Here is a 27,293-nt window from a genome sequence, read left to right on the forward strand (position 1 = left end):
CCAGCCCAGCACTAGTTTATTATTCCAGGGACTGCACTGCATGAGCGCACCTGTATTGTTCCATACCACAGCCTGGAAGCAATGCTTTGGTGGAAGCAGTCCAGCTAGTAAATACTGCTGCTTTGCCAGATTGCAGTTAGTGACCTACAGAAGCACAGAGCTGTCTCTGCTCAGACTGCAAGGACTGAAATTGAAATTGAAAATCAGGTGGAATACTCCTTTGCGTAGTAGAATAGATATAGGGCAAGCACAAGAAAGCTTGGGGCAAAAAGAAAGAGTTAGGACAAGGAAGAAAAAAAAATGACAGAAGCAATGGTAGCTCAGACCAATATTCCACTTACAATGGAAGGAAAGAGGCTAAAAAGTATGTTCATAATAAGAAGCTGTTCTTCACTACAATAAGGTTTATAAGCCTGGGTGCAGGGTCAGATGACAGCAGCTTGAGCTCAAGAGCCAAGAAAAGCACTTCTTAAACCTAAACCTTCAGACAACATAACACATTGCCACTGGGCTGTCTGAGTGGCATACGCTTTCTGTTTCAAGACATACCCAGAAGTTCAGTTGCTCCAAAGACAGTTGCACCAGGCTCCATCTTAAACAGATAAACACTTCCAGATACCTAGGTTGAGGGGTTCAGCTTTGTCCCTGTTTTATCCTGTTGTCTGTATGTACCAGTCTCAAGCTAGATACTGCCAGTAAATACAGCTGCTGGGGAGGGGCAGTGGTCCAGCCTAGGCTCCGGCCTACTTCCTTCCTAGCTGATGGGAACCATTTAGTTGCAGAACCTACTGTGCTTCTTCCCCAGCAGATTCATTTTCTGGGATGTGGTGGTCACAATGTGGAGGCCTTTTTCACAATAACTATCTATTCTTGGAGGCTGAAGTCTGCCTAAGGTGCCCTTTCACTTCAAATTTAAATCTGATCAATTCCTTACAAATACCTAAGAGCTTCCTCAGTCCTGTAAACAGAAGAGCTTTTCCCCAGTTTTGCTTATTAAGAAGAGATTTTCTTCATATTTTGGTAGCCGTACCTTCAGGCACTGGCACCAGATAGGCCACATAAACACAGCACACATGGAATATGAGGGAGCAGTAGTTCTCCTTACTACATGAGAATCTGGTGAGAGTTTCAGTGACGTGTGATAACTTGCCAAAGCAATAAGCATTGAAGATATACTGCAAACAAAGAGCCATATCTGCTGTCTTCCCAGCAGGTGCAAAATTTGCAGACAAAAAATAAAAACTGATAAAAGTTGCAGATGAGAAGAGTTGTCATAGAGGAATATGGGTAGCTTGATGAGAAGAGCAATTTGCAAACAGAAAACATTCGTACGTGCTCACATTATTCATCTAGGAAGGGGCAATGCAGGTCCCCTGAATAGCTGTGGGGCTACAGAGCAGAGACTGTGAAAGATCTAAAGCCCATAGGTGACAATCAGTTATTAATGAGCTCTGGCTGCAGTGCTGTATAAGTAGGGATAGTGCAGTCTCTGCATTGGAAGCAAGGAGCAGAGCAGCCTTTTTATCATCTTGACTGAAGTGCTAAATCTATCAAAACTAAGATCTTCATGGAAGGATGGTAGCTGAAGAAATGAAAGTGTATACTTTGATTGATACATACATTTCATCCGATAATTTGCTTTGTGAAAAATTAAGGACTCCCAAATAAAATTACAAACCTCTATAAAGTTTCGTATTTTCTTCTGGTGAAGGAGAACCTTCTTGCATACAGTTTTCTAAAGAGTGTAGATTAGAAGTGGGCAATGATTTTTAATACAGTAGAAAGCTGAGATATCTGTATTTTAAAAATATGTGCAGGAAAAATGGAGAATCTGATAAAAAAAAAAAAAAAATTCATTTGAGAGCACCAGAAAATGGCTTTTAGAGAGAAACAAAGGCTGTCGTTCTGAGTTTGTTACTGGCTTATGGTTCCAACATTCACATAGGAAAAAAGGAGTGCTTGAAATGTACTGCAGTTTAGCATCAAAAATCCCAACAGGAACGTAATGGCTTGAAACTGAAATAAGACAAAATAAAATTAGAAGTAAGGGGAAAAAAATTAATAGGGAGAATGGGATAATATTTAAACTAATAAGAGTGGAAATGATGAATTCACAGTCTTTTGTTGTGTTCAGATCAATACCACAGGCATCACTGGAACACAAGCTGTAGCCAGGCAAAAGACCTTTAGATCAATACAAGGGTAATGAACGAAATTTAATAGCCTGCAACACACAAGAGGTCAGATCAGATGATCTAATGCTCCCTCAGGATTTATAATCTGGGGACAACCATACAAGATCAAAGCACACTGGGCAGGGTAATGAAATGAGCTAGGAGTGTGCATGGCAGTCTTTGCCAGGACTGCTGCACTAGGAAGCTAAGAAGTACAGGACTTTGTTTTTCTTCTTGCTCATCCATCTCTTGATTTTGTTCCTCCATCAGAAGATGCTTTGTGGATAGAGTTCACCACTGACTGCAAATGTTCTTACAGAATCACACTGCTGGGGTGATACTGAGACTTCTGTTATAGCATTTACATCCATCATTTTCAGGTAACAGCCTACTTTTCAAACCCATGTTTTCCACATTTGGTCTCAGAAATTTTAAAGTGATTGAGGGAGGACTGCTGTCCTGGTTTTGGACCGAAATCAGGAGGAAAACCATTAATCTGTAAGAAGAGACTTGGCAGTCTCTTTCACTACTAATTCAACAAGCCAAACTTTCAGGTGGTAGGTCCATGGAGGAAACTAGTGCTGTTGAGATATCTTATACAATGAAATAGTAGCAAACGATCACTAGAGAGCAGTTTTGAATATTTGCAGCACAGAGTGCATCCTTCTTTCTGTTAAACTACTAACAGTCTTATGGAACAGCAAGGCTTTTTCTGTGAATGTTAGGTAGAAATGGCTGTATGGTTGTGTACTTCATTGATATTCCACAGCAGAAACAATTCCAGAATTTAAGTTGAATCAGTGGGTGGTACGGTCTCATGCCTAAATAGCATCTATGAACTTCTGATTTATCTCAGGTTGAATCTAAACAAGTTAAGCAGAGGTACTAAGGCACTTTTACTAAAGGTAATCTGTCAAGGCAGAGAAAAATGTACTCTGTGTCTATGACATGGAAGCCATACATCCCAATATATATCCCAAACTCCTTATCTTTTAGATTGAGGGTTGTCCAGGGTAAAGATGTTATGATCTACCCAGGAAGACAAGGTTTCTGCCAACAATCCCTATGGTTTTCTAGTCTCACTATGTAATACTTTAGTAATTGTTTTAATAATTATTACATTAAACATTCTTAGTTAAACAATTAAACACTGATTCTTTGTTTGCATCTTTCTGCTGAAAAGTCATCTATCTGTAACCCTAGCAAAGAAGGTTTATGCTACGGGACATTAAGCAAACTATATCTCATTCAGAGCAGAGTAATGAAATTGTAATTGTACAAAGAGCTGATCATTAATAACAATTTAATTTCACCATCCAGTAATCGCTGGAGGTGTAATGCTACCTTTGTGAAAGTCAGCATTCTAACAGCACCAGCTGGAAGTGATTTTCAGGTGCAAGCCTGATTAAAGAGATGTGATTCAGTGAGCTACCTGCTTCCTTATGTGACCTTTGGCAGGTTACTTGAGTTCCGACTCCTAACAGCATCGAGGCATAGCCTCACCAGTCACTCAGCTTTCAGAGGGATTTCCCAGGCCAGCTGAATGCCCTGGTGCACTGCCCACTGGGCAGAGCTGTTTGCCTCCTGTGAATGGCAACCGTGACCTCCAGCAAGGCTACACCTGAACAAGGTAATGGAAATTCCTGAAGCAAGGCATCTGGAGCTCATAGAAACACTTGGGCTCAAAAAGACCTTCAAGATCATCAGGTCCAACCATCAGTCTGACCTACCCATTCCAGTCACTAAACCAGGTCCCTCGGAGCCACATCCACACGTCTCCTCAATATTACCAGGCAGGGAGGCTCCCCTACTTCTGTGAGCACCTGCTCCAATGCTCTGCACAGAGTACTGTATTTTCATGTCTAGAAATAAAGTGAATGAAATTGATGGGAATATTTACTTTTCAATTATATTCACATTAAATAGAAAAATACATGCATTAATCCAGGTACCACTCATACAAACCTGGAAGCAAACAGGAGTGGGGGGAACATGGTTAGATTTTGCTTTTAGTTCTCGCTGCCCAGCTCTGTTATTTATTAATTGGTAATAAATCAAATTCCCCCGCCCCACCTATCAATATGTCTTTCCCTTACCGGTGACTGGTGAGGATCTCCCTGTGCCCACCCCCACCAGCGGCCGTCCCACCCTGCGCCGAGCTGGGGCGCTGGGGGCACAGCCAACCCAGGGCGATGGATGCAGGTAATACGTGCATCACAACGCCACAGGTCGCTCTAATGGCAGAGAGCGGTTTAAAATTAAAGCTGGTGCCAGAGGCTCGATGTTTACCTGTTACCCTATTAGAAAAGCTTCTTTTTATTCCTCGCGAAGTAACAAATACGAATCGTTACACATTTTATACGTTATCTCCGAAGTCTTCTTTCTGTGGTACTCAATCGTGAGTCCCGGGCGCTCGGTGAAGGACCGCTCCCCCTCCCCCCCCGCAACAGAGCCGGGCAGCAGCGATGCAGCAAGTGCTGCCGCCAGCACAGGAAAAGTTATCTTCAGCCCAAACTCGGCTTAAAAAGATAGCTGAATTGCACCGCACACTGAATATCGCTCGGGAAGGAATCTCCCGCTCAGAGCGGAGCAGAGAGCTGTCACTGGGGTACTTTTCCCTTCACTTTTCCCCCAGCTTTGTGCCCGTCCGGCCACTGTAGCACAGATCGAACTCCGCGCGCGCCTTCCCGCGGCCCCGCGCCGCCCGCGGCCGTTCGGGCGGAGGAGCCGGGGGGAGGGGAGGGGAGGGGAGGGGAGGGCCGGGCCGCCGGCGCCCGCGCGAAGAAAAAAGGAGCGAAGCGGCCCCGCGCGGGCGGGATCCTCGTCCCGCGCTGCCGCGCGCCGCTCGTCCGCGTTCTGATTGGCCGGCGGTGCGGCCGGCGCTCCCCGGCAGGCCGCGCGTGATTGGCCGGATCGCGCAAGCGATGGCTGAGGGCGCCAGCGCGGGGACTGCGGCGCCTGGCGGGAGCGGCGGGCGGGCGGGCGGTACGGCCCCGGCCCTGCCCCAGCCGCTGCCGAGGTGAGGCCGCGCCGGCACCGGGCGCCCTCCTGCCGCGCTCGGCCCCGCGCCCGTCCAACCCCCTCCGGCGGGGCGGGCTGCCCTTAAGGGCCGGCGTGAAGGCGCCTTCTCTCTGTGCAGATGGAGGCGAACGTCCTGAGTCTGCGGGACCTGGCGGCCGTCCGGCCGAGCCGCCGAGGCCGCGCCGAGGCGGAGGCGGCGCAGAAGGTGAGTGAGGCGCGGTGCGGCCCTACGCGTGTACCGCGGGGCGCGGCGCTCACCTGCCCGGGGCGCTGTCAGCGGGCGGGGGCGGCACTGCGGCGCTGCTCCCCGGGAGGGGTCCCGGCTCTGCCTCGATACGGAGTTCGACGCTCGTCTGGGGCTTTGGCCGCGCCGCCGGCCCCGGGATGCCGATCGCCTGCGGGCGTGCCGCGGCAACGGAGCGGGTCGTGCTGCTCGACGGGAGCGGGACCGCCGCCCTCCCCGGGGCCGCGGGACGGAGCGCTCCGTGCGGCGGTGTGTCCCTCGGGCGACTCCGAGCCGGGCCTGGGCCGCTGCCCCCTGCCAGGGCCGGCCGGCACTCTGAGGGCCGCGTTATGCTCCTGCTCCTTCGCAGACGTGCCCGCTCCTGTGTGCATCCCGGGTTAACCTGCAGCCCTCTTGCGCTCTGAGCCATCTCTCCTTGGATCAAGGTGAACCTGGGCTTTCATCAGTCTGGCTGCTCACCTCAACGGGCAGTTGTGACATTCCAGACGTCAGGGTGTGGGAGGCTGATAGCGGAATGGATGTGTGCATCTCGCAGTAATGCTGCCGCTACTCCTTTGCAATATCTGCACAAGGACGGACGTTTGAGGTAGGGGAACCGCGGGTTCTCCAGTGGCCCTCACTGCGGTCCCGCTGGCACCAGCCATGGTGAGCAGAAACATGAGGGGAAAGGGACTTCCTCTGCTGCAAAGTGTTGATTTGTTGCCAGATGGGAACTTGCAAGAACATACCGAGTGCCAGCTCTATGTAAGTATGTAGTCCAAGAAGCACTGTCGCCTCTAAATTCACCCCTATTTGTCACAGTTACAGCTGGCTGCTGTTAATTGGGAAAGGAGATACTTATTATCTCATTGTGGGATATTCATAGATAAATGTACGCACAAATATTCCGTATCATTGCTCAGAACGCAGTGCTTTTGATGGGCCAGATTGATCCTCACACTGTATGTTGCAGAGCTGCTCCTGGTAAAAGCCAGCTTTAGTTGTGCTTTCTGGCTGGATTGGACTTCATGAAGTGGTATTTGGAGTCACCTTGCTAGTGATAGCTGAACTGTTCCTGATAAACAGCAAAACTTGAACAAGTTATTAGAATCATTTAATCCTTTGAGTTGGAAGAGACCGTTAAAGGCCATCTAGTCCAACTCCCCTGCAGTGAACTGAGACACCTACAGCTACATCACATTGTTCAGAGCCCCATCCAACCTGGCCTTGAGTGTTTCCTCCAGGGATGGGGCTTCTGCCACCTCTCTGGGCGACCTTTTGCAGTGCTTCCCCACCCTTATAGTAAAAAAAAAAAAAAAAAATTATATCCAATCTAAATGAGCTTTTAAAATTCAACTCATTTTGAAAAACAATTAAGTGGAAACGTAGATCTGAAGAAGGCAAATTGCTGTGTTTGTGAGCACCAAAAAAGCCACAGCCAAAGCAAACAGCAAGCAGCTGCCATCCTGATTTGTTGTCTAAGAGCAGTTTATGTGGTTTTGAGGGCTTTCTTGAGTCCCAATTCCAGCAAGCTATCCAGAAGCCATCTGCTGTTTTTTCTCACATTCCATTCAAGGTGTGTGCAGTCAATTTAAGGGACTAAATCTAGAAACCAGTGAGAAATAATAGCAACAACCAAAAAAAACTCCCATAGTGTCCTGTTTGTGGGAGGCTAAGTAAAACTGAGTGGTAACTGGATTGCCTGAGAACAGGCTGTTCTCTCAGGGCAAAAAAAAGTTCCTTCTCTGTGCCACCTGATGCATCCTGCAAAGACACCAGTGTGACCTTCTGTCTTCCTCATTCCTTCAGCCTTTGTGACCTGCTTGCATCCACAGGCTGCAGTGAAACACTGTCTTGTGTAGCTCAGAAGCTGGTCTCTCCGTGCCACTGATGCTTTCTGGAATGAATTCCTTTCAGCTAGTTATTGGTCAGCAGTGGGGGTTCTCACAGTAAGGGCAGAGATAAGGAGTCTGGCCCTGAAGATGAGAGAAGGCTGGGTTGCAGCTAGAGACTGGAGGGAATTGAGCTTCGCTTCATTCAAGGAATGATGAAAATCAGCTTACACCTTAGACTTTTCCTTCTGGCAGCTCCCAGCTGTGGTCAAGGAATGTGGTTATTGAGTTCTTTGTAGTTCTGAGCAGCGGATAGAATGGATGTAAAGCTTGGTCCCCTTGCATGTGAAGTTCATTTCAGTGTTATGTTCTTGACAGCCCAAGCTGCATTCCCAGCATGGCTTTTCATTGGAGACTTTTCAAGCAGAACCTCGTATTTTCCTTTCAAGTGTAATGTGACCAATGCATTCTTTCAATCCAATCTGGTTATTTATGTTCATGGGCAATGCTCTCTTGTAATAATGGAACTTAAAAGCATAGGCCAAGTTTGACTGCTTGACCTCAGTTTCTGTAATTCAGGGTTGTGTCTTGTATACTATCGCATAGAATATTTCACTGCTTCCAGTGAATGCAGAAGAACTGCACTAAATACAGTGGTGAGTGCCAAGGCATGACTCACCTAAGATTACCTTCGTAAGAGCAATTGAAATTGATTGTCGAACTGTTGTTTTTCCTTTTTTAATAGGAAAATATACTTGATCGATCCAGGATGGCCCCAAAGACTCCCATTAAGAACGATCCAGTTGACTTATCAAAGCAGAAGGGCTGCACCCCGGACAGAAACCCAATGACACCTGTTAAGCTCATTGACAGACCTCAGGCTGACCCTTGGACCCCCACTGCTAACCTGAAGATGCTCATTAGTGCTGCTAGCCCTGATATGAGGGACAGGGAAAAGAAGAAAGAGCTCTTCAGGCCTATAGAAAACAGTGAGCAGAATGACATACCTGACTCGTTACAGGTAAGACTCAGAATATGTTCAGTCACAGCTGAGACCTTCTTTTAACTGAGCATTAGTCCTTGGCTCTTCTATAGGAAATCACAGTATTTCAAAACATTTCCAAGGGCAGTTGCGAGTGCAGCACTACTTGACCAGTGTGAATTTCAAAGACTGAAGGTAGCTCTCTTACCAGTGACTGACTTGAGACCACTCAGGAACCTGAAGATGAATTGATCTGTGAGGACAGTGGAAGAAGTAGAGCTTACAGCGGTGAAACCATCACATTTAAGTTCTCCTGAAGCTATTTTCCAAACTGTATTAGAAGAAAAGCTGCCAGTTCACACCAGCCTACAAAGTTCCCTTAAACTAACAGCATAACTAAGTTTAAAGCTGGGTAGTGCCTTTTATAGCCTCTTGGTATCATATTTTCCCTTCTTCCCCACACCAGCCGGCCCAGTTCCTTTAAGTTAACTGCTGTGAAGGGCAGTAATATCTCCTGAAAGTGGTTTCGCAGGAGCTGTTTGATGGTTTGTTCATCTTTTATGGATTTATTAGATCCAGAGGTGTTAAAGAAAATATTTCTCTTCCTCTCTCAAACAGAGTTGTTCCTTCTAAGTTCTTATCTGCTAGTTTAGAGTTTCTTATGTTTTGTTTGTTTATGCACAACATTATTGCATGAACTTGCAGGTAAGAGTTTTTCATTACAGGTCTTGTGTGTTGGATTAAAGAGCATGCAAGCAGATGTGTGTCACCCAAGTGCTTTGCTCTTGCAAGAAGCTCACATTAGAAAGTCTGAATATTGCTGTCGTCTGAAATATACCTTGCTTGACTATGCCTTATTTCTGAACACCTGCACTAAAGGCTTAATGTTTGTATTTTAACAGTATGATATGGTAGATGATGGCACGGTTGATGAATTTGAAAAGCAAAGGCCCAGCAGAAAACAGAAAAGCTTAGGACTCTTGTGCCGGAAGTTTCTAGCTCGCTATCCAAGTTATCCATTGTCAACAGAAAAAACTACAATTTCTTTGGATGAAGTGGCTTCAATTCTTGGTAAGTATACCTGCAAAAATGGGGTGAATGATCACACAGGGCAGCCTTACAGTTGCAAACAAGTAGGTGTAGGAAATTAATTGGGGAATCAATACTTCATAACTTAAGTACATACCTGACATACCATCCATTGTTTGTCAAAGTTATCTTAGCTTTAAATATTGTCTGGTGAGGACAGGTTGCCAGGAGACTTGCAAAAGTAGAGTGAGGAAGTGTGTTGTACTGAGGTAGTGAGACTGCATCAAATAGTCTGTTTTCTGGGTCTTGTTTTCAGGTTTGGACTTAAGTAAAAATTAATGAAATTTCTGAGAAAGGTAATAGAACTTGGGAGAGAGGACTCAAATCACACCAGTAATGAAAGGATGCAGATCTGTTGGAGAGGTTGTCTCTTAAATAAGGACTGTACAAAGTCATCTTTAAATAAATTACCTCAGTTTAGAATGTGGCTGTTTAACAGAAAAGAGGTAGCAAGAATGAAATGCATCTGTTTTGAAAGGAAAAGGGACGGAAAAATGATATCCTTTGTGAATGGTAGGAAGATCCTTGAGCAGTTCTCTGATACTCTAGTAAAAAAGTCCATTTTGGTACCTTTGTAATGGGAAGTGGAAATAAGAGAGAACTCAGATCAAGTAAACAGTGAAATAAATTACTACTTAAAGGAATTATTCTTCTAAATGTGGCAGATATTCCTTTGTATATTTGCCCATAACTCTGATTTTCTAACTTTGTGTAGCTGCACAGGAGTAGTGCTTTACTCATGTTGGGAGTGGTGTTACCTCGCCTTCCTCAAGACAAGAAATTTTGCTTCTGGTGTATGATGGGCACCAAAATTTTATCTCTTATCAAACTCTTATCTGGAGTATCTTTCACTCCAAGGTGCCTGTATTCTTGGAAATATTAATGAATTGTTTGTTTTAATATCCATTTGAAGTTGTGTTATCCATATCATGCAGATGGGTAAACAGATGCATCAAGGCCTTGCCTTCTGCAGAGAAGTCTTTCAAAACCTTCGCCTTTGGTTAGCACGTGTTCTGCTCAGCTAATGCTAACAGTTATGGGATTTCAGGTGCACCTGCTGCCAATAGTGTATTGTACACTGTGTCATACCTACCACCACGCTTCAAACAGCACTGGAGGGCAGTACCTGGGATAGCAAGTGGAGCCAGCAGCCTTTTCATATACAGTCCCCAGCTTTGCTGAACTCTAATGGGTGTTACTTTGTAGATTTCCCAATGGTGCAGACCTGGTTTTTGCCGAGGACTTGTTTCCACTGAAGGTGTAAGATTTTGTATCTACCCTGTGTCAGTGCTGGGCTCAGACCCCTTCCTGCCCTTCCTGACACACATGCTTTTAGGCAGGTCCATGCCTAAACTCCTGAAAAGAACACTCTGAAAAGAAGGGCCAAAGTGCTCTGCAAACCTTAGGACAGTATAGTTAAGTCTGAGTGAAGCTGGACAATCTGCAGCTAGTTCATCTAAGTGTCAGTGGTTCAAGATGAAGCTATGGTTGGGTTTGTATCTGCTGAACAGACAGAAAGCATCATACCACAGTCATGCATAGGTTTTGATTTTGCACATTTGAGTGGGTCTAATGTAATATGTTCAGGAGAGCAAGTGAAAGATGCTTTGTGAATACTCAGTGTCGAGAACAGCCGGTTCTTTGTTCAGCTTCTGCTGAAGAGCATGTTAAAACAAGCATTAATGTCTCTTTCATTTTCCCCTCTTAAAACAGGAGTCGGGAGGAGACGGATTTATGATATAGTGAATGTGCTGGAGTCGTTGCACTTGGTTAGCCGTGTGGCCAAGAACCAGTACTGTTGGCACGGGCGGCACAACCTAAGTCAGACTCTGAAAACGCTTCAGGAAGCAGGGGAGCTGCAGTATGGAGAGCTAGTGACCTCCCAGTACAAGGAACAGGACACAGAGTACAAATCTGGAGAGCAGAAAAAGGAAGCAGTGGCAGACTCACAAGACAGAGCATTACTTGACTTTGCAGAACCAGATTGCACATCCGGTAAGATAACTAGTGCTTCGATGTGAGATACAGACATAGGTCTCTTTCTCCGGCTTACTGTGTGACCTTTTCTTTTGATATGCTTCTAAATTAAATGGTAAAAAGTTACTTTTTACAAAAGGATGCTGACTTCACTGTGTAGGTGACGGAATTCATCCTCCTGTCCTACCCCTAGCATTGGTGTCAGGACAGATTTCCCTTTTCTCGTTGGGCTGGCAGGAACCTCTGCAAGATGCACCAGTCCTTTTTTCCCCACCCATACCTGGCAATAAGTGCATTATTTTGACAGAGGGTGCCATATTCCATTCGTCCAGTATTTGCACGTTCTCCTTATAATGCGTAGTGCTTAAGTTCTGAAGTGCATTGAAATGATAATTGCACAGAACTGTGTAATACAGTGGAGAATCAGCTTTGGAATCTGTCTTTCTAAATGCTATTTCTGTAAGCTTTAATTTGTATTGTCTTTTGAAGAGAGGCTTCTGTCTGCGTTATTCAGTTATTTTTTGCCTTTCAAAAGATTTCTGCTTCCAGACAAGAAAATACTTTACTCCTTTTATGTGTGAGAAACCTACTTATTAGTTTTCTGGCTGTGATGGATGACATATGCTAAGAGGCTTGGGTGTTATTTGTAACACAGCATCTGCAAACAGCAGAAAGGACAAGTCCTTGCGGATTATGAGCCAAAAGTTTGTCATGCTGTTCCTTGTCTCCAAGACCAAGATAGTCACTCTGGACATCGCAGCGAAGATATTGATAGAAGAAAACCAGGATACGGTGGACTACAGCAAGTTTAAAAGTAAGCTGGCTATTGAGAGACAAATCAGACAGTGAGTAAGGAAAAGGGGCATGTTTGGATTGACACCAGTAGGTAACAGCAAGAACAGGTCAGGAATCTTTTGCCAAAATATGGTTTGGGTTCTATTGACTGGAAACATTAGTTTCTCTAAATAGACCTTGGAGTGAGAAGCATCAATTTAATAATCATCTTAAAGTTTTAGCTTCACAATATGGGAAAATTGGGTTTCTGGGTTTAATTCTTTATACCTTATTTCCTCTTCCTTTCTGAATGACGTGTTTCAAGACTTACTGAAATGAAATGTGTTGAATTGAATGGCATTTGTGTTTTCTCTGTGGAAGTTTGTTACTTCTCCTTTTCACCCCAGAAGTCTTTCACAGCTAGATAGCATAGTTTTGTTTCCAGTTAGTGGAGTTTGGTACTTAGATCTCTCGGATAACTTGACAAAAACAGCATTAGCAAATCATTTTGCATTTTCAAAATGATGTATCACTAATTCAGTCTTAAAATGCTACTTCAGATGCCAGGAGAAATGAAAGAATTTTAGGTGAGCAGTGGATATGTGTACTGTATCCATCTCAGAAATGTTATTTATTGGAGTCTCAGAGATTTTTTTCTAGGAGTGTTTCGTTTTTGAGATTGTAAATATACAATCAACTGTGCACATTCACAAGTTTCTTTATTCTATGTGTTGCTTTTTCCCTTTATTGAAGTTGCTGCCTTTTCTGGTCATCCAATGATGTAATCACTCCCTAAATCATTTCCATCAAAATGAGGTAGGCTGGATGCTCAGCTAAAATAAAATGAGTGATGACAAGCAGGTGGAAGTGGGAACTGGCATGGCAGCCTTTAGAGGGGTTTCTGGAGTCCATCCCAGTTTGATTTTACTTGTTTCACCTATGAAATCTGTGATGATACTCTGGAATGAAATTACTACATAAATACTGTATGCATTGCAAATGTGACTGTCTTGACTATTTTTGTTCTTTCCTCTTAGCAAAGGTACGAAGGCTGTATGATATCGCCAATGTTCTTACCAGCCTATGCTTGATAAAGAAAGTTCATGTCACAGAGGAACGAGGCCGCAAGCCAGCTTTCAAATGGATTGGGCCTGTGGACTTCCCTGGCAAGACTGGTAAATTGTGTAGCTCTCTCCACTTTTCTTTTGACATTCGTTTCCAGATTATAAAAGGTTGTTTTCTGCATGTGAAGAATGACTTGACATTCATTAACCATTGTGTGGTTATCAACCACTTACCAGCTCAAAATTTGCCTTCACCAAGCTTATCTAATGATAATTAACTAGATGAATTGTAGAACAATAGAAGATTATGCCTACATCTCCAAATGTGGTTCTGTGAGTCTTAGGGATTACAACACCTCAGTGTTTCTATCATAACTTGGTAATTAGTTGTTTTCTTGGTAAGGGAACTTGCCTTGTATTTCCCCATGAAGAGGATTGTAACAGAGAGGATTGACCCGAGCTCTTGTAAGCTGCTGATTCTTGTCTAGAAGCAAGTGTGAAGGAAGGCCTTGTGCTACTGTATTTTCTATGTGTCAGGCTGGTGCTATGAGCAGGTAAAAGTAAAGCATACATGGTTGTAAACGTTAATGGTACCTTAGTGTGTCCCCTTTTTCTTGCTGGCTATACATGCTGGAATGTAGCTGCTTCTTGCAGCTACCATGGAACTGAAAAGAGGAAAGCCATTGTCTTGTTTACCCACACTTACTCAACTATGATATACTTAGTGCTGTGGGGCTTGGGATGGCATAGAGGTTACCTCTTCTCCTATGGCCAATTTTAGTTACATGGCAAAAGTCTAAATAACGAGCTGTGTTCTTTGAATGACTTGTACAAAACTGTATTCCTTCAGGTGAGCCAAGAGGGCACTGCCCAACATCTGGTCCTCCAGCAGAGGCACGAAGAGGAGCCCGTGCCCCATATCAGATCTGTGCTACTGGAAAACAGAGGTTCACACGTCATGCTTCATTTAACAGTGCACAGCCCTATGAAGGTACCAAAAGGAAAGTCAGCTCTGAGCCCAACAGCCCAAATCGAGAGAGACAAGGTAACTTCTAAGGAAGTGTATTTGTTCGTGTGCTACTGAATCAGCCCAAATCTAAGCCCACTCATTAAGGCAGTTGACCAAGTGAAACAGCCTAATAAAGTATATGTGAATATTTGTGAATTACCTTAGATAGATGCCAGTATTTCCACTCGTATTTTGGATCTTCCAGGCATGTGTCTAAAATTAAATGAGCTGGGTTTGGGCAACACTGCCTTGAATCAGCAGCTTGTTTTCTGGTAAATGTTTCTGTTCTTCGTCAATTGCAACTATAGTGTGGCTTCTTCTGTTGAAGTGTGGTATAGATATAGAAGGATTATTTCGACTCAAATGATTGCTTTAATTTATGGTTCTTAGTAAATTCCACTATATTGTAACACTCTAACAGATAGCTCTTAAATATGAGCCCCAATTACAGGGCCTTTCACAGGTCCCTGTTATAGGAAATGATGTTTTCAAGCACCTCCTGAGTGGGACTGAGAGTTCTAAGTATCTTGCAGGTTCTGGCTTTAGGTGATCAGTAGACATTATAAAAATGTGCCAGGGAAGAAACACCATAGCCAGTATTTCATATGGCCAGTATCAAAATACACTTAGTAAACCTGCCTCTTATTAACTGAATGTTCCCTTGTTTTTTCAGCTTGCATTGTGAATTCAGATGAATATTGCTCAAAAACGATAAATCTAGCATCTGTCTGCAGGCAGAAGATAGAGGAAGATACTAGGTAAGATGGTGTTTAAAAACTCTGGTCTTGTTTCAGGTTGGTGTTTGCCATGTGAAACTCAGTATTGCTTGTATGTTTGGTGTTTTTGTTTATTTGGTAGTTTTTCAGGAGAATCATTTTAACATGCAGAAAGCCTTAATGTAGAACCAATCAAGGATATAAGCTTTTGCACCTCAAACTCCTTTGTTTATTTGCTCCCCTTACTATGCTGTCAAATCACAATCTAATTTTACTGCTGTGTTAATTAAAAGTTTTCTTCTGTTTAACTACTTGGAGCTTATACACAGCCAACATGTATGTATCTATGTTTGTTCCACTGTGTCCCTTTGCTTCATTAGTAGTTCTTTATCTCAGGTGTGTTCATACAGGGCTTTACTGCCTCCTTTTTCATGTTATTTAGGCTGAGCAAATCACAATTCCATGGAAAACCTCTCTTGTCATATTAGTGGGTCTTCTCTATATCTATCCCGATTTGAATTCATGTCTGGATGCCAGGCGTAGCTCCCTATGGCCTTTTCTACTCCAGTCAGGTGCAGCTGAAAGCATTATTATTCTGCCAAACAATTGATGAGTCTGTTTCCCTATAATTTGATATAATAAAAAGTGACCCTCCTAGTAAACTGTGTAAAATAAGTGGAGTTTTTTTTATGAATTTTCCATGTTTATGCCCAAGAATGGCATGTAGTAGCTTGTAAGGATAAACACAGGTTTACTTTCGTACTAAGTGTTTTGTTTTTTGGTTTTTTTTTTTTTTTGTCTTTAGGAGCAAAGCTTGTGCCACAGAAGCAGTACTCAATGCAGCAGGGAACCCAAGTGTAACCTCACCTCTCTCCCTTCTTCCAGTTCCCGGGGACTCTGATTTTTGTGCTAACCCTTTATCTCAGGCAGTTTTCCCTGTGGTCCAGGCAGATATACCAAGCCTTTTGCTGCCAAAAGGGGTCAGCAGCCAAGCTCTGCATCCTTCCAGTGCAGCAGCCTCCAAGACAGAGAATGGAAAACCTCCCTTACTCCCCAGCCAACCCTTCCTGTGTTTCCCCTCATCATCCTTTTTTATGCTGTGCGGTGGTCTTCAGGAGAATCTCTCAAGGGAGAGTGGGAGCACAGAGGAGAAGGCCTTGCCCCCGGAAGCTCAGGGTGCTGTACCTCCAGCTAATTGCCACAAACGCAGCTCCCACAGGTGCACATCACCCTCTGCTCCTACTGATGATGAAGAACCAGCTGCTAAAAAGCAGACTGTCGAACAGAGCGATGTCCCTATCTCACTTGTAGTACCCAAGGTAAAGAAATGAATTTCTTTATCAGTTAAGCTTCCTATCGGCGCAGAAAACTTTTTCCCAGTATAGTGTTATTAGAAATATCACTCTTGTTATGGGTACAAATTAGCATCTTGATACAATTATGTGGCTGCTGTGTCAGGAAGTATAGGCATTAACTAGGAGATGATTTTGCAGTATTAGCAGAAAACGGACTGTGATTGCTTTGCATTGCAAAGTGATGATCAGCTGTCCTTTGGAATCATTGTCTTTAACAGAACAAGCTGCTGGGGGGGGGAAGAAATCAATGTGACTATTACTTCTCATTCTCCATTCTTCACATAGGCTTTCCCAGACAGCAGCAGGATTGCTTACTCCACTGAGCCACAGAAAGTATGATTTGTACTTTCTCCCTAATCTCCAGACTCAGTATACACTGGTAATACACTCAGTATTGCCCACAGCAGATTAGTGAGAGAGCAGATAATGGTGAAAGTGAAGTGCATCTATTTCTCAGCTCTCTTCACTACTAAAAATAGAGGTCAGGCCCTGTACCAATGTTTGAATATAAATTTGAAACAGATGCATGTTTTATTCTCTAGCTGAGGAAGGTGTCTGAGCATCATACCGTTCTTCAGTTTGGACTCCTCATTACCTCTCTTGTTTTTGCTTAGAAGCCTGTTGAGTTGCCTAAGGCAGACACTGCTCCAGGAAGTGGCTGTGCATCTGCTGTACATCTAGAAGCTTTTCATCTTGACCTCTCAAGTCCTGCTGCTCCAGAGACTGCAGACAAAAAGTCTACCAAGCCTTTGGATTCTCAGGAGCAAGAAAAATGGTCTCAGAATAAAGACCCTGATGAACCTTCTCCAGGAAAAGATCACATCTCTAAAGAAAACACCAATCAGCCTTTTGTACCGCAGTATCTTTATGTTCAGCCTGCTGCTGGTAAGGGCAGATGTGAGATCTAGAGGCACTCAAACCTTTCCATTTGTTCACTGAGGCATTCAAAGAGGGAGACCTACAGATAGGTCAGGAAGTCTGTAGTCGGCACAAGAAGTGTCAGCAGCTCTCTGTAGTATTTTAATAACTCTAACTTCCATATGAATTGTTGCTTCTCTGAAAATGGAGGCTTTTGGGTTTTTTAGGCACTTAAATGTTACTAGAAATAAATAGCATGCATTTTGCATGCTTCAATTACATGCAGCAAAGTAAGACACCTATCTGACATTCAAAACTGAGGGTAGCTGGAAGTCTAGATTTGTCAGTAAGGTGGCTGGAATAGTGCAGCAGCATTTCCCTAAGGGTGAACTTGGTCATCTGCAAGCTTTGCACTTCCTTGTCTTATGCCTCAATGGGATTGTGCCACACAAACTGAATTGTTTGTTGGGAGCGTCCATGGACAAAGCAGTAGGGAGGAAGCATCTGCAAATACAATAGGATTTCATGTTCCATCCTTGTTTGCATCTGTGCTTGCACAGTGACAAAGACTAATTTTTGGGAGCAGCACACGTGAGATTTTCATGACTACTGCTTTAATATTTGATTCCCTTGTGGCATAGAATGGGGCCTGTGGACTTTCACTTTTCTGGAGCAACTTGTAGAATAGAGATGCCTGGTTGGAAAATGTTGATCTTGGAATTTTGAAAGGTCGAACAAAGTGGGAACCAGCTTCTTTTTCAAAATGATATTTCAGCAGTTTTAAGGAAAATGAGCATCTTTGGGGTATATCTAGATGTTTTCTAATTGTATTTTTTCTTGCTAAAACACAGTGTATATACTTTGACATAGCAGAGAATGGGGTTCTTGTTAACGTAAAGAGTTTGTTTAGCTAAGCTGTTGCTTGCTACTCAAGTTAGAAGCAGAACATAGGAAGGTGCAGTTGGTGCTTAGTATGAATGAAGTGAACAGATGTAGAGAAAATGAACAGGCAGCAGGGGGGGACATGGGGGTAAGTAGGAAAAAAGAGCCTGGCTTAACAGCCACAATTTTGTTTCTTCCTGGCCAGCCTATCTCTCCTTCTTTCTTGTCCCTCCTGTTCTATATGAAGTTATGTTAGCTTAATTCCAATTTGTCAACTGTATTAATGCCTTGCTGTTTTTCCCATTTGTTTAGGACTAAGCAGTTTTAATTTCCTGTTCTCTGCAAACCAAGCTCCCGGTGCCATCGGGCTGGCTGCAAGCCAGTTACCTTCTCTGAGTGTCCCCTGTGTCATGGTGCCATCAGCAGCCTTGGCTTCCTTTCCTCTCGTCTGTTCACCTGCAATTCCCAGCCGTCTCTCTCCAGTTCCCAATGGCTCCTCAGCTGCTGCCTCCATGAATATCAGCATGCCTGGCCTGGCATCGACAGCGCCTGTTTTCATAGGCACCACGGCAGTGGTTACTCCAAATGCCTCACCTTCACCATCAGTGGATCCCCAGCAAACTGCTCACCCTGCTGCACATCCGAGACCTGTGCTCGCGAGATCCTGCAGTGCTGTTAAACTGGATTCCCCTGTGTGTGTGGGGCATCCAGTCACCCTTCTGAAACTGCAGCAGGTAAGCATCAAAGGTGACTGAATGACAGTGAAAATGCAGTTCCAACTCAGTGGGACTGAAGGCAGCTTGTGCTGCAGGCTGGTGCCTGGGCGCCAGAGCAGCAAGTTGGCAGGCTGGGAGGTGGTGTCATCCACATAATTCACATGTCCATCTGTCATGGTGGGAGGGCTTGGGACAGTCTTTGTTTAAACACATGGCCCAGTGTAAGGTGTCTCATGCTGCGTGGTAAAGTGGTGAGTTTCCAATTCTTACAAGAATTTTAAGATCTTAGAAGTCTGATGTGAACAGAGGAAGAAAAATGAGGGTTTTTTGGGCTTGTTTTCCCAGAGATCTCAGTGCTTTGGGTTGTTTTTTTTGGTTTTTTTTTTTTTTGTTTCTTCCCTGTTTGATTCTAGCATTCTAAGTGTATCATGCAGGAACTGCAGAAACACAGTAGGAAGATGGGAGGATTGTTTGTCATCATTACAGAATCAAATGTCCAGAACAGGTGGTAATGTTCTGGGTTACCTCCTCACCCCCATTCTAATCTCTGCTCACTAAGTAAAGGAAGCTTAGTGGCAACATCTGACAGAACTGAGTGATATCCACTTGATCTTTCTTAAAGATCAACAAATATTTTTGAGAATTTACCATAGTAGGGGATTTTTTTAATATATAAATGAGAAATTCACAAATGAAGGACTCATTAATCTGAAGTACAACTAACGAGATAAAATAGTCGTGTCATACTTTGTTAGCTGTGCACAACTATTCACAGTGATATTTTGGCACTGCTTCAGCTTACATTTTTTCAGTCTGTGATGTGTTTTCCTACCATATAAAAAAGAGACAAATGGAAGCTTTATGAATGTCACTTTATGTTAATTTTGTTCAAGCTTTACAAAAAGGCTGTAATAGAATCAACCTGTTTACAGATACCAGCATTAGAGTGGCAGAAGAGGCCTGGGTTTAGTAGACTAATTTTAGATCTGTTTTGTTGTTAGCAAATAACAGAATTGACTAAAATATTAAGGAGGGGAAAGAGCCATTTGAGCTAGAGGACAAGACTGGCATAAGAATGAAAGAGTACAAACTAGTGGTGAATATACTTAAGTTGGAAATGAGATAAAGGTTTTCAGTTTCCCAGCAGTGACGTACTGGCAGATAGCTCAGAGCTTTTCATGTGGAGCTCCTAATGTATTGTGTGACATGGCTCCCTGTAGTAGCACAGGATGCTGGGCTTCTTGCAAACTGAAGAGAGCTTGTAGGCATGCTTGCATGTAGACTTTGATTAAAAAAAACTACTGAATTCCCTTGGTTCTGTTTCACAAATAGCCTTCATCGACTCCTGTCACTCCCAAGAGCGTTCGTCCTGCACGTCACGAGGCATTCTTCAAAACTCCTGGAAGTCTTGGAGATCCTGGTGCATGGAAAAAAAGTGAAGGCAACCAGACCAGAAATGCCAGCTCTGTGCAGAGAAGACTAGAAATCTCTAGTACCAGCACTGACTAACTCCATGCATTGCAAAGGTTGGGCAGATTGTCCTAGGACACAGTATTTGTTACAAGAGAACAAGCTCTTAATCTGACGAGAAGAGCGTGTTGACATGTCATCCCTTTTGGCATGCTTCCCCACTATCCATTCACCCACCAGTTCTGTTAACCTTCTCCACAAATCAGACTTGGTAGTGAAAACCTTTTACTTAATTGTTCCTTCAATACTGATCTGAATTCAGATGCTGTAGTTCACGTAACCTTGTGGGCATCAAATTTTATTTGTGGTTTTAATCTGGAAAACTCTTTATCAATGTGAGGAGATGTAAAGAGATCTCCTTGGAATCCCCACGGGTTCTTTGCTCGTGGTTTTAAGTGAGACATCTAGCACTTATCTGGGGTAAGCAATTTTTTAACATGTCTGCTTACCCTGAGTAAAGCTGTGGTGAAATTGATGAGCTAAAACAATCTGGCAAACCCTGTCGCCGCAGTACAGCCTCTTGCTATTTATTTGGTACATTAGAGTGGGAGCTTCAGAGTAACAGATTTTCTCAGGGTGGGATTACTTGAATGTCAGTCAATTGTTGTACAATTTGCCCAGCACTTGTGGTTAGGAAAACGAATAACACCACCATATAATTGAATGTATACATTTGAAAAATATTAAGACCAAAATAACTGTGAATGTTAACATTTTTATAGTTATGTCAATGAACTGCGTTATTCCTTGGGTTTCTTTCTCCTAATCTGAGCAAAAGGTACAAAGGTAGATGTGAAGAATACAAAACCTGATTCTTGGAAAAAAAAAGTTTGACAAAGTCATTTGAGAGTGTCATGCCACTGGGAGAACTGTGCTAAGATTTCGTTTCCCATGCGATATGTGTTCTGGACTTTATGACTAAGGGACAGTGGTAAGTTGGTAAACACAGTATGAGATTCACTTTAACCTGAGTCTCCTTAAGTGCCTTCTTAGAGGTTTACTTCAATCTGTACCCCTTAAGTGGATTTTAAGTGCCTATCTGTTCATCTGTGGGAATTTTGTAACTAGTTAATAGTGTTTGAATGTACTTGGAAGATGAGGGAGATTTTATCTTTTGGCACATACCTGTCAAAACCACAAAAGAAGCTGAAAAAGAATGGGAGTCAAATTTTGAAAGTAAAAAAATTACTTGTGTTCCTTATGAGAAGATAAGGAGAAGAAAAGGGCATGTGTAACACTTAACATTCAGGGTCCTCAAATAATGAATGGTGCTATTAATAATATAGGACATAATTTTAAGGGTTAATACTCTTATGGTTGGGTATGTTCTTTACTGGTGTAGCTGCCATGAAACTTGTGCAGTTTCCTTTTTAAAAGACAGAATGCATCGCTGTTGACTGATTTTACTCTGGATTTTTAGCAAACACAGGGCCAACATCATCAGCTCTTCCCTCACGAGTAGTAACTTTGCTTTGATTGGTACTGGTGTTCAAGGGTAGATAGGCTGGTGTGCTACTTGGTCAAGGGAGGCTAGGATTTTATGTGGGAGTTTGGAATTTGATGAGGATTTTTATTTTTATAACGAAATGTATTACGAAAAAAGAATTTAAGAAAAATCTTTGCCAAAACTGGGAATTGAGTCAGTGTGGCCTTATCTTAAAATAAACAAATAACAGCCTTGTAAGGAGAGCTGGTTAGCCCTCATTGAAGGGAAATCTCTACAGTGGAATTATCATAGGAAATTTCAGGGATTATAAGAAGAAATCTTCAGACTGCTAAATTTAAAGTTGTTTTTTCTTGTGGTGTTTTTTTTTTTTTAATCACACTACAATTGTGAAAGTTTACAATTTTTGCTTCTGAATTTTTTCTTCTTATACCCCCATTTATATTTATTTCATTTTGAAAAGTTTTGAAATGGGCACGGTGCTGCCACTGTAACATACAGTTGTTACTGTTGTGGCTGGAAAGAGGCTGCAGTGATTCTGGTGGACATCATGGATGTCGATTCCCAAACCTTGTCTTTTCCTCTCAAGTGTGGTGCAGCCTTTGAATGAAATAGCAGCTGGCAGCAGAGGGGTGTGCTGGGGTCAAGTACTGATTCTAGCTGAAGCACGATCATGATATTCGCCTTGTGTTGTAGTCTGTGTCATAGCATACTTGAAAATGCAGGGATTGAAAACGTATCTTCTGTTTCCAATTTCTGCGTCTACTTTTGAGTTTCTGTAAATACAGCAGACCTGGAAATGAGGATCAACTCCCTCACAATCAAAGCTGTTTGATGGGTTGCGGTTGTGAAAGCAAAATTGGGGCTGGGAACAGGAGGGTGTTTATGTGATGTTCTGGTTTTGTCATTGCAAAATTATCACTGGAGGAGGTGGAGGGATGGATAGAGAAGCAGCACCGGGGCATTTGGGTGACACTGGGGACAGTGCTGCTTGCAACTGACTGGCAAGGTAGAGGGGTGGGCTGTCAGGAGGGAGTGAGTTTATTTTCTATCTTTGCCTTTGCTGAAAGCAAAATAGTAAATTAAACTAGTAACAATTCACCAGGAAAGTAGCTTTGGAAAAGCAGAATTTGTACTCACACTGAGGAAACGTGCATACCTATGATGTTTTGCAGGGTTTGTAAAACCTTTCTGTTCCAAAACAGTTGTTAGGGAGGGTGAGTGTGTAACTTATACTTGAATCTACCTGCCACGTTTACATTTCTGATTATCTTTTGTAAATTGGTGCTATTTCTGTATTTAAAAAGCGGTATTTTTAATGTAAAGCTGCTTTCAGTTTGTATCTTTGCACTGCTAGTTTAATATAGATATTAATTTTATTGCTGCCTATAACTGTTCTGCTTCTCCTGCTCTGTAGCAATCTTTTTAGCTGTTTGCTTATAGCTTTACTCCAATCACAATGTTGGGATTATTATCTTTTAATCCTATCTCTTAGCAAAATATTAAACTTTTACAGAATAAAAGTGGAACTAAAAACAAGTCTGAGACTGTGATGTCAGTATGGAAGCATTCTTTAAAATAAATGACCATCCACCATGCATTCAAATTGGTGCTGTTGAAGCCTCAAGGACCAGTGCAACGTAAGCTGGCTAATAAAGTCCTGGAGCTGACTAGGAACATGGCTCTGCCACTCAAGTTCTGCTCTTGTAATATGGGGCAGATGTTCTGGGTCTGACTGCCATCGTTGAGAAGCTGTAGTTGGTTGTCTAAATATGTGCCTAGGGCCTGTCACCTTGGTGCCTCCTGGCATGAAAGGTTCAAGCCCTTGCCTGTGTGTGGAAGTTTCCCAGAAGCGAGGCCCTGGGCTGGGTTGTGGGCAACTGTCCTTGGGAGCTATCAGCACCACAAGGGGCCTGTCCCGCTACCAGGGACCTCGGGGCTCCATTAAAACCAGGGATTAATTCCTTATTGATTTCACCAAGTCCTGTGTTGCTTTTCTCCGGTAATTAAAGAGATGTGACTTAATGTCACTGAGACCCGGCTGCAAGATGCCTGTGAGTTATGACTGGCTGAGCTCCTCAGAAGTCATTTTTTAAAATGAAAACTCAGCAGCTCAATATCGTTTGGCTTATTTCTGACCTGTGACTCCACCAATATTAACTTTCTCCTTCCACTGACAGGAAAGATTATAAATTAATAAGATAAGATATGAGCTGAATGCTAACAGGCCCTCCTCCGGCCCCTTTTGTTAGGCCATGGCTGTAGCCTCCTTGGCAAAGTTCAGGACTGTAGCTTCAAGTACTTCCCATCCACATCTGTGTGCCCGTTTGAAGTAAAAAATAATTAGAGGGGAACATTAAACGCCCTCTGGTTTAGTTCTCTCTGTTAAAAGGGAAAATTAAAAGCTGTAGCATTGTGGATGAAAGTCTTACTGCCCCGTGGCCTGAGCTGTGCAGCCAGGGCCAGCTGGGAGACCAAAATCAGCCCACAGTGCTGCCAGCAAGTGAAGCTTTGATCTGGGAAAGGCATCAACCCCTGCCCCAGGGCCCAGCTGCCCCTTGTTTGAGTAATACGGAAGAGGCACCCAAGTGTCTTTGTGGAGTAGGAAAACCAGAGCAATAAAAGCTACAGGAAAAATCTAACAAGATAGGTTTTGGGGAAAATTACAGAGGTTACCTGGGGGCTGATTGCCATCATTGGGTTAAGTCAGAGATCTTTTGTGAGCACGTTTGCTGTGGCATTCAGGGGCAGAAAGCCAAAGGGAAGTCTGCAAAACAGCTGCATGATGAGCTCTTCCACTGTGGGGGCCAAGCACTGCACAGCATGCGACAAGCTAGGCACAAAGAGCACGGCTTCACTCTGCTGGCTGTGATCCTCTGAGATCTCCGTGGTAAGAAGCATTAGTGTCCAGGTTCTTTCCAAGTTAATTGGCTGCACCAGCAAGACAACAAGAATTTCAGCTGTTTTTCAGGAGGTTTCCCCAAGGCTTCCTGGGTGATTAAATGAAACCTAATGGTGTCAGTCAGCACTAAGTCAAGCTGCAAAATCCTTGGGCCTTTCCCTGCTCCACTAGGGACACGCAGCAATTTTGCTGCTGAGTGGCCAAAAACCTGCATTTTTGCTTTGCAAGATGCCGTGACGTCCAAGTCTGATAACACAGGATCTCCTAGGGAAAGGTCAGCATGATCTGCCTCAGTCAGAGCTTGGAATTCCTCCATTTTCTGAATAAATAAAGCCCTCATTTTCACCCTGCAGGAGAACGTGAGCTGCCAGAGGTTCTGCCTTTCCCATATCTCTGTTTCAGTGTGACAGCAGTTTCATTTAATAGATGATATTGCAAATTTAGGTGGGAGGGGAGAATGAAACTTGTTTCATAATAAGATGAAAGAATGAAGTTTCTATTCCACAACAGTAAATTGTCCAAAAGGAAACAATTTACTTTCGCTAGCCAATTTGTTAATGCTGATAAAGTCCCTGTGTCTCACTGATAGCTAACAAATATGTGGCTTCCTAACCCACGCCCCTTAAAATCTTGGTTAACTGGTAACAATTAGTTTGTGCTAAAAGCATCCTCCTGTACCTGAAATGCACAGGGAATTTAATGGACATAATGGAGAAGACACTGAAACTCTGGTCACAGCATGAAGTCAAAAGGGGATTAATGAGGCCAATTTTCCTCCATATGTAAATGTAACTTTCCTCCTGATTCTGGAAGTGTAACGTCACTGAGGCCTGTGACATTGCACCCACCTTGCATAGCCCTCAGGAGGGAGCTGCAAGGGATGGAGATAAACCAGGTGCCCCCATGGGCTACTGTCATTGTCTAGCTGTGCTGAAACTGGAAGGTTTGGAAAATGTTGATGAACAACAACTCTTCAGATACTTCAGGCTCCAGTGTCAAATGCTTCTTTTCCTGTCTTCCTTAGTATCAGCATGATGCCAGTGGCTCCAATGCACTTGCTCTTGATTTGTGTTGGCTTGAAAGGAGGAGGATCTGTCTGCTGGTTCTGGGCTTACTTCTGCTTGTCCTGTACTGCATGACTTTGAGCAAATCAGTCTTTGACTTCTCTAAAACCACAACAATTACAATCAGTCAGGCCTATCACCTGGCCTCACAAGGCCTAACAAGTGTAGACAGTGTGCAGAAGGAAAGGGAAAGGGAGAGACACAGAGCTGAAGAGAGGAAGGGCAGCCCTACTGAGTAGGCTATTTCTTAAGAAATAGGTGGGCAAACACATTCCCCAGTTTGAAAATAATGTAGGGCTTTTCAACTCAGCCGTAGTTGGGTGTTGACATTTCACACTAGCCATGTAGTATGAGCCTAATGGTCTTAGGCTGACCTTCTCTTACTGTCTGACCGTTACGTGACATTGATTTTTAATTTAAGACTCCTGTTCATGTGTCTTGAGGCTGAAATCACATAGATTGGAGCCCATTATGTCTACCAGACATTCACAAAAATGCTTCAACATTCATTAGATAAAAGATTATTTTAAGAGGCTGAGGAAGAAAAAGCTTTTTCAGTCTTCCCAGCATATACAATTAAAGAGGAAAGAACATTTCAGATGCAATCAGTGAATACATTTTACTATAATCAGATAACTACACGGTGCCTTGCCAGAGTAACTAGGGCTGGGCTCCAGGAGTCTCTGCAGAGAATAAAAGGATTCACTCAGGCGCCAGCCTCCCTCCTCCCCCAGTTCTGAAGTCTCTCCAGACATTTCTTCAAGCTACTGCATGCTGCAAAGTCTTGCATGATCCTAACGAGTTGTTATCTCCTGGAGAAACCAGGAGACAGAAAGTACCAGCCTGTCAGCTCTTTTTTTGTAGCAAAGCCTTTGCCACTTGTTTTGCTAGGTAAACATGACCACAGCCTCCCTTTGCCATTTGCAGCATGGGGAGAGTTTAATTAAGGAGAGCAAAACAAATCTCAGATGTCCATAAACGTTTTAAGTCTGTTAAAGCCCAGGAAATCTTGGTCTGGGTTATAATTCTGCATATAAGAAAGTTGTTTTTGCAGTTCTGTGCAAAATCAGTTCAGACTTCTGTCCCTTTTTCAAGGAGGAATTCTTCATGGCAAAATTAAAAGGAAAAGCTGAGATGAAGTGAAAAGAAGCAGTTGTTCCTTGAGATATCTCTGCTAGGAAGCTCCACTGAATCATAGAGGTCCACTAAAATGCAATGTTAGAATCAGTCAGTGGGCAGCTGCTTAGCAGGAGTTCTTTAAGACCCCTATGGCAAAATAGAAAAGAATGAAAGAAATAAAGGAAGAAAGAAAGAAAGGAAGAAAGGAAGAATAGAACTATCTTAGCATTTTCAGAAAAAGGACTGAATGGATTAAGGTAGGCAGGAAGGCTAGCCCATCCCCTCTGATGGCACATTTGCAACTGCTGCAGCGGAGCTTTCATGCAGGATACAAATCCCAGTTCTGTTACATTTTGAGGCAGCACTGAGGATGCTTGCATAGCTCTTGGCCACACACTCTCAAGTTCATCTGAGCCGAAGAGACATTTGGATCCATTCTCCAGAATCATTTTAGAAGTTGTAGACAGCTTGAACAGACCAGCCCAAGTCATGTTTCTCTGCTGCAACCTGCCCTCTGCCTTTGTCTCTGCAAATTCTGATTGTACCCAGCATCATTGCCTTTTCTCAGCACCATCTCCTGCCTCTAAAACCCTCTTCTGCCAGGGCAGGGGAAACAGAGTGC

General features: G+C 43.4%; 1 protein-coding gene across 1 annotated transcript; it reads left to right on the forward strand.

The window, feature by feature from the left end:
• Window positions 1-5,313: 5,313 nt before the first annotated feature.
• E2F7 (E2F transcription factor 7) lies at window positions 5,314-20,181 on the forward strand (the record flags this gene model as incomplete). The annotated part of the gene is made up of 12 exons (XM_079535154.1): window positions 5,314-5,400; window positions 7,996-8,271; window positions 9,135-9,303; window positions 11,035-11,316; window positions 11,954-12,112; window positions 13,110-13,247; window positions 13,987-14,181; window positions 14,819-14,903; window positions 15,667-16,180; window positions 16,831-17,101; window positions 18,269-18,690; window positions 20,005-20,181. The coding sequence occupies 12 exons, from the start codon at window positions 5,314-5,316 to the stop codon at window positions 20,179-20,181; spliced, it is 2,775 nt and encodes a 924-aa protein (XP_079391280.1).
• Window positions 20,182-27,293: the final 7,112 nt, after the last annotated feature.

Source organism: Tetrao urogallus, assembly GCF_951394365.1.
Source record: "Tetrao urogallus genome assembly, chromosome: 1".
NCBI lineage: Eukaryota > Metazoa > Chordata > Aves > Galliformes > Phasianidae > Tetrao > Tetrao urogallus.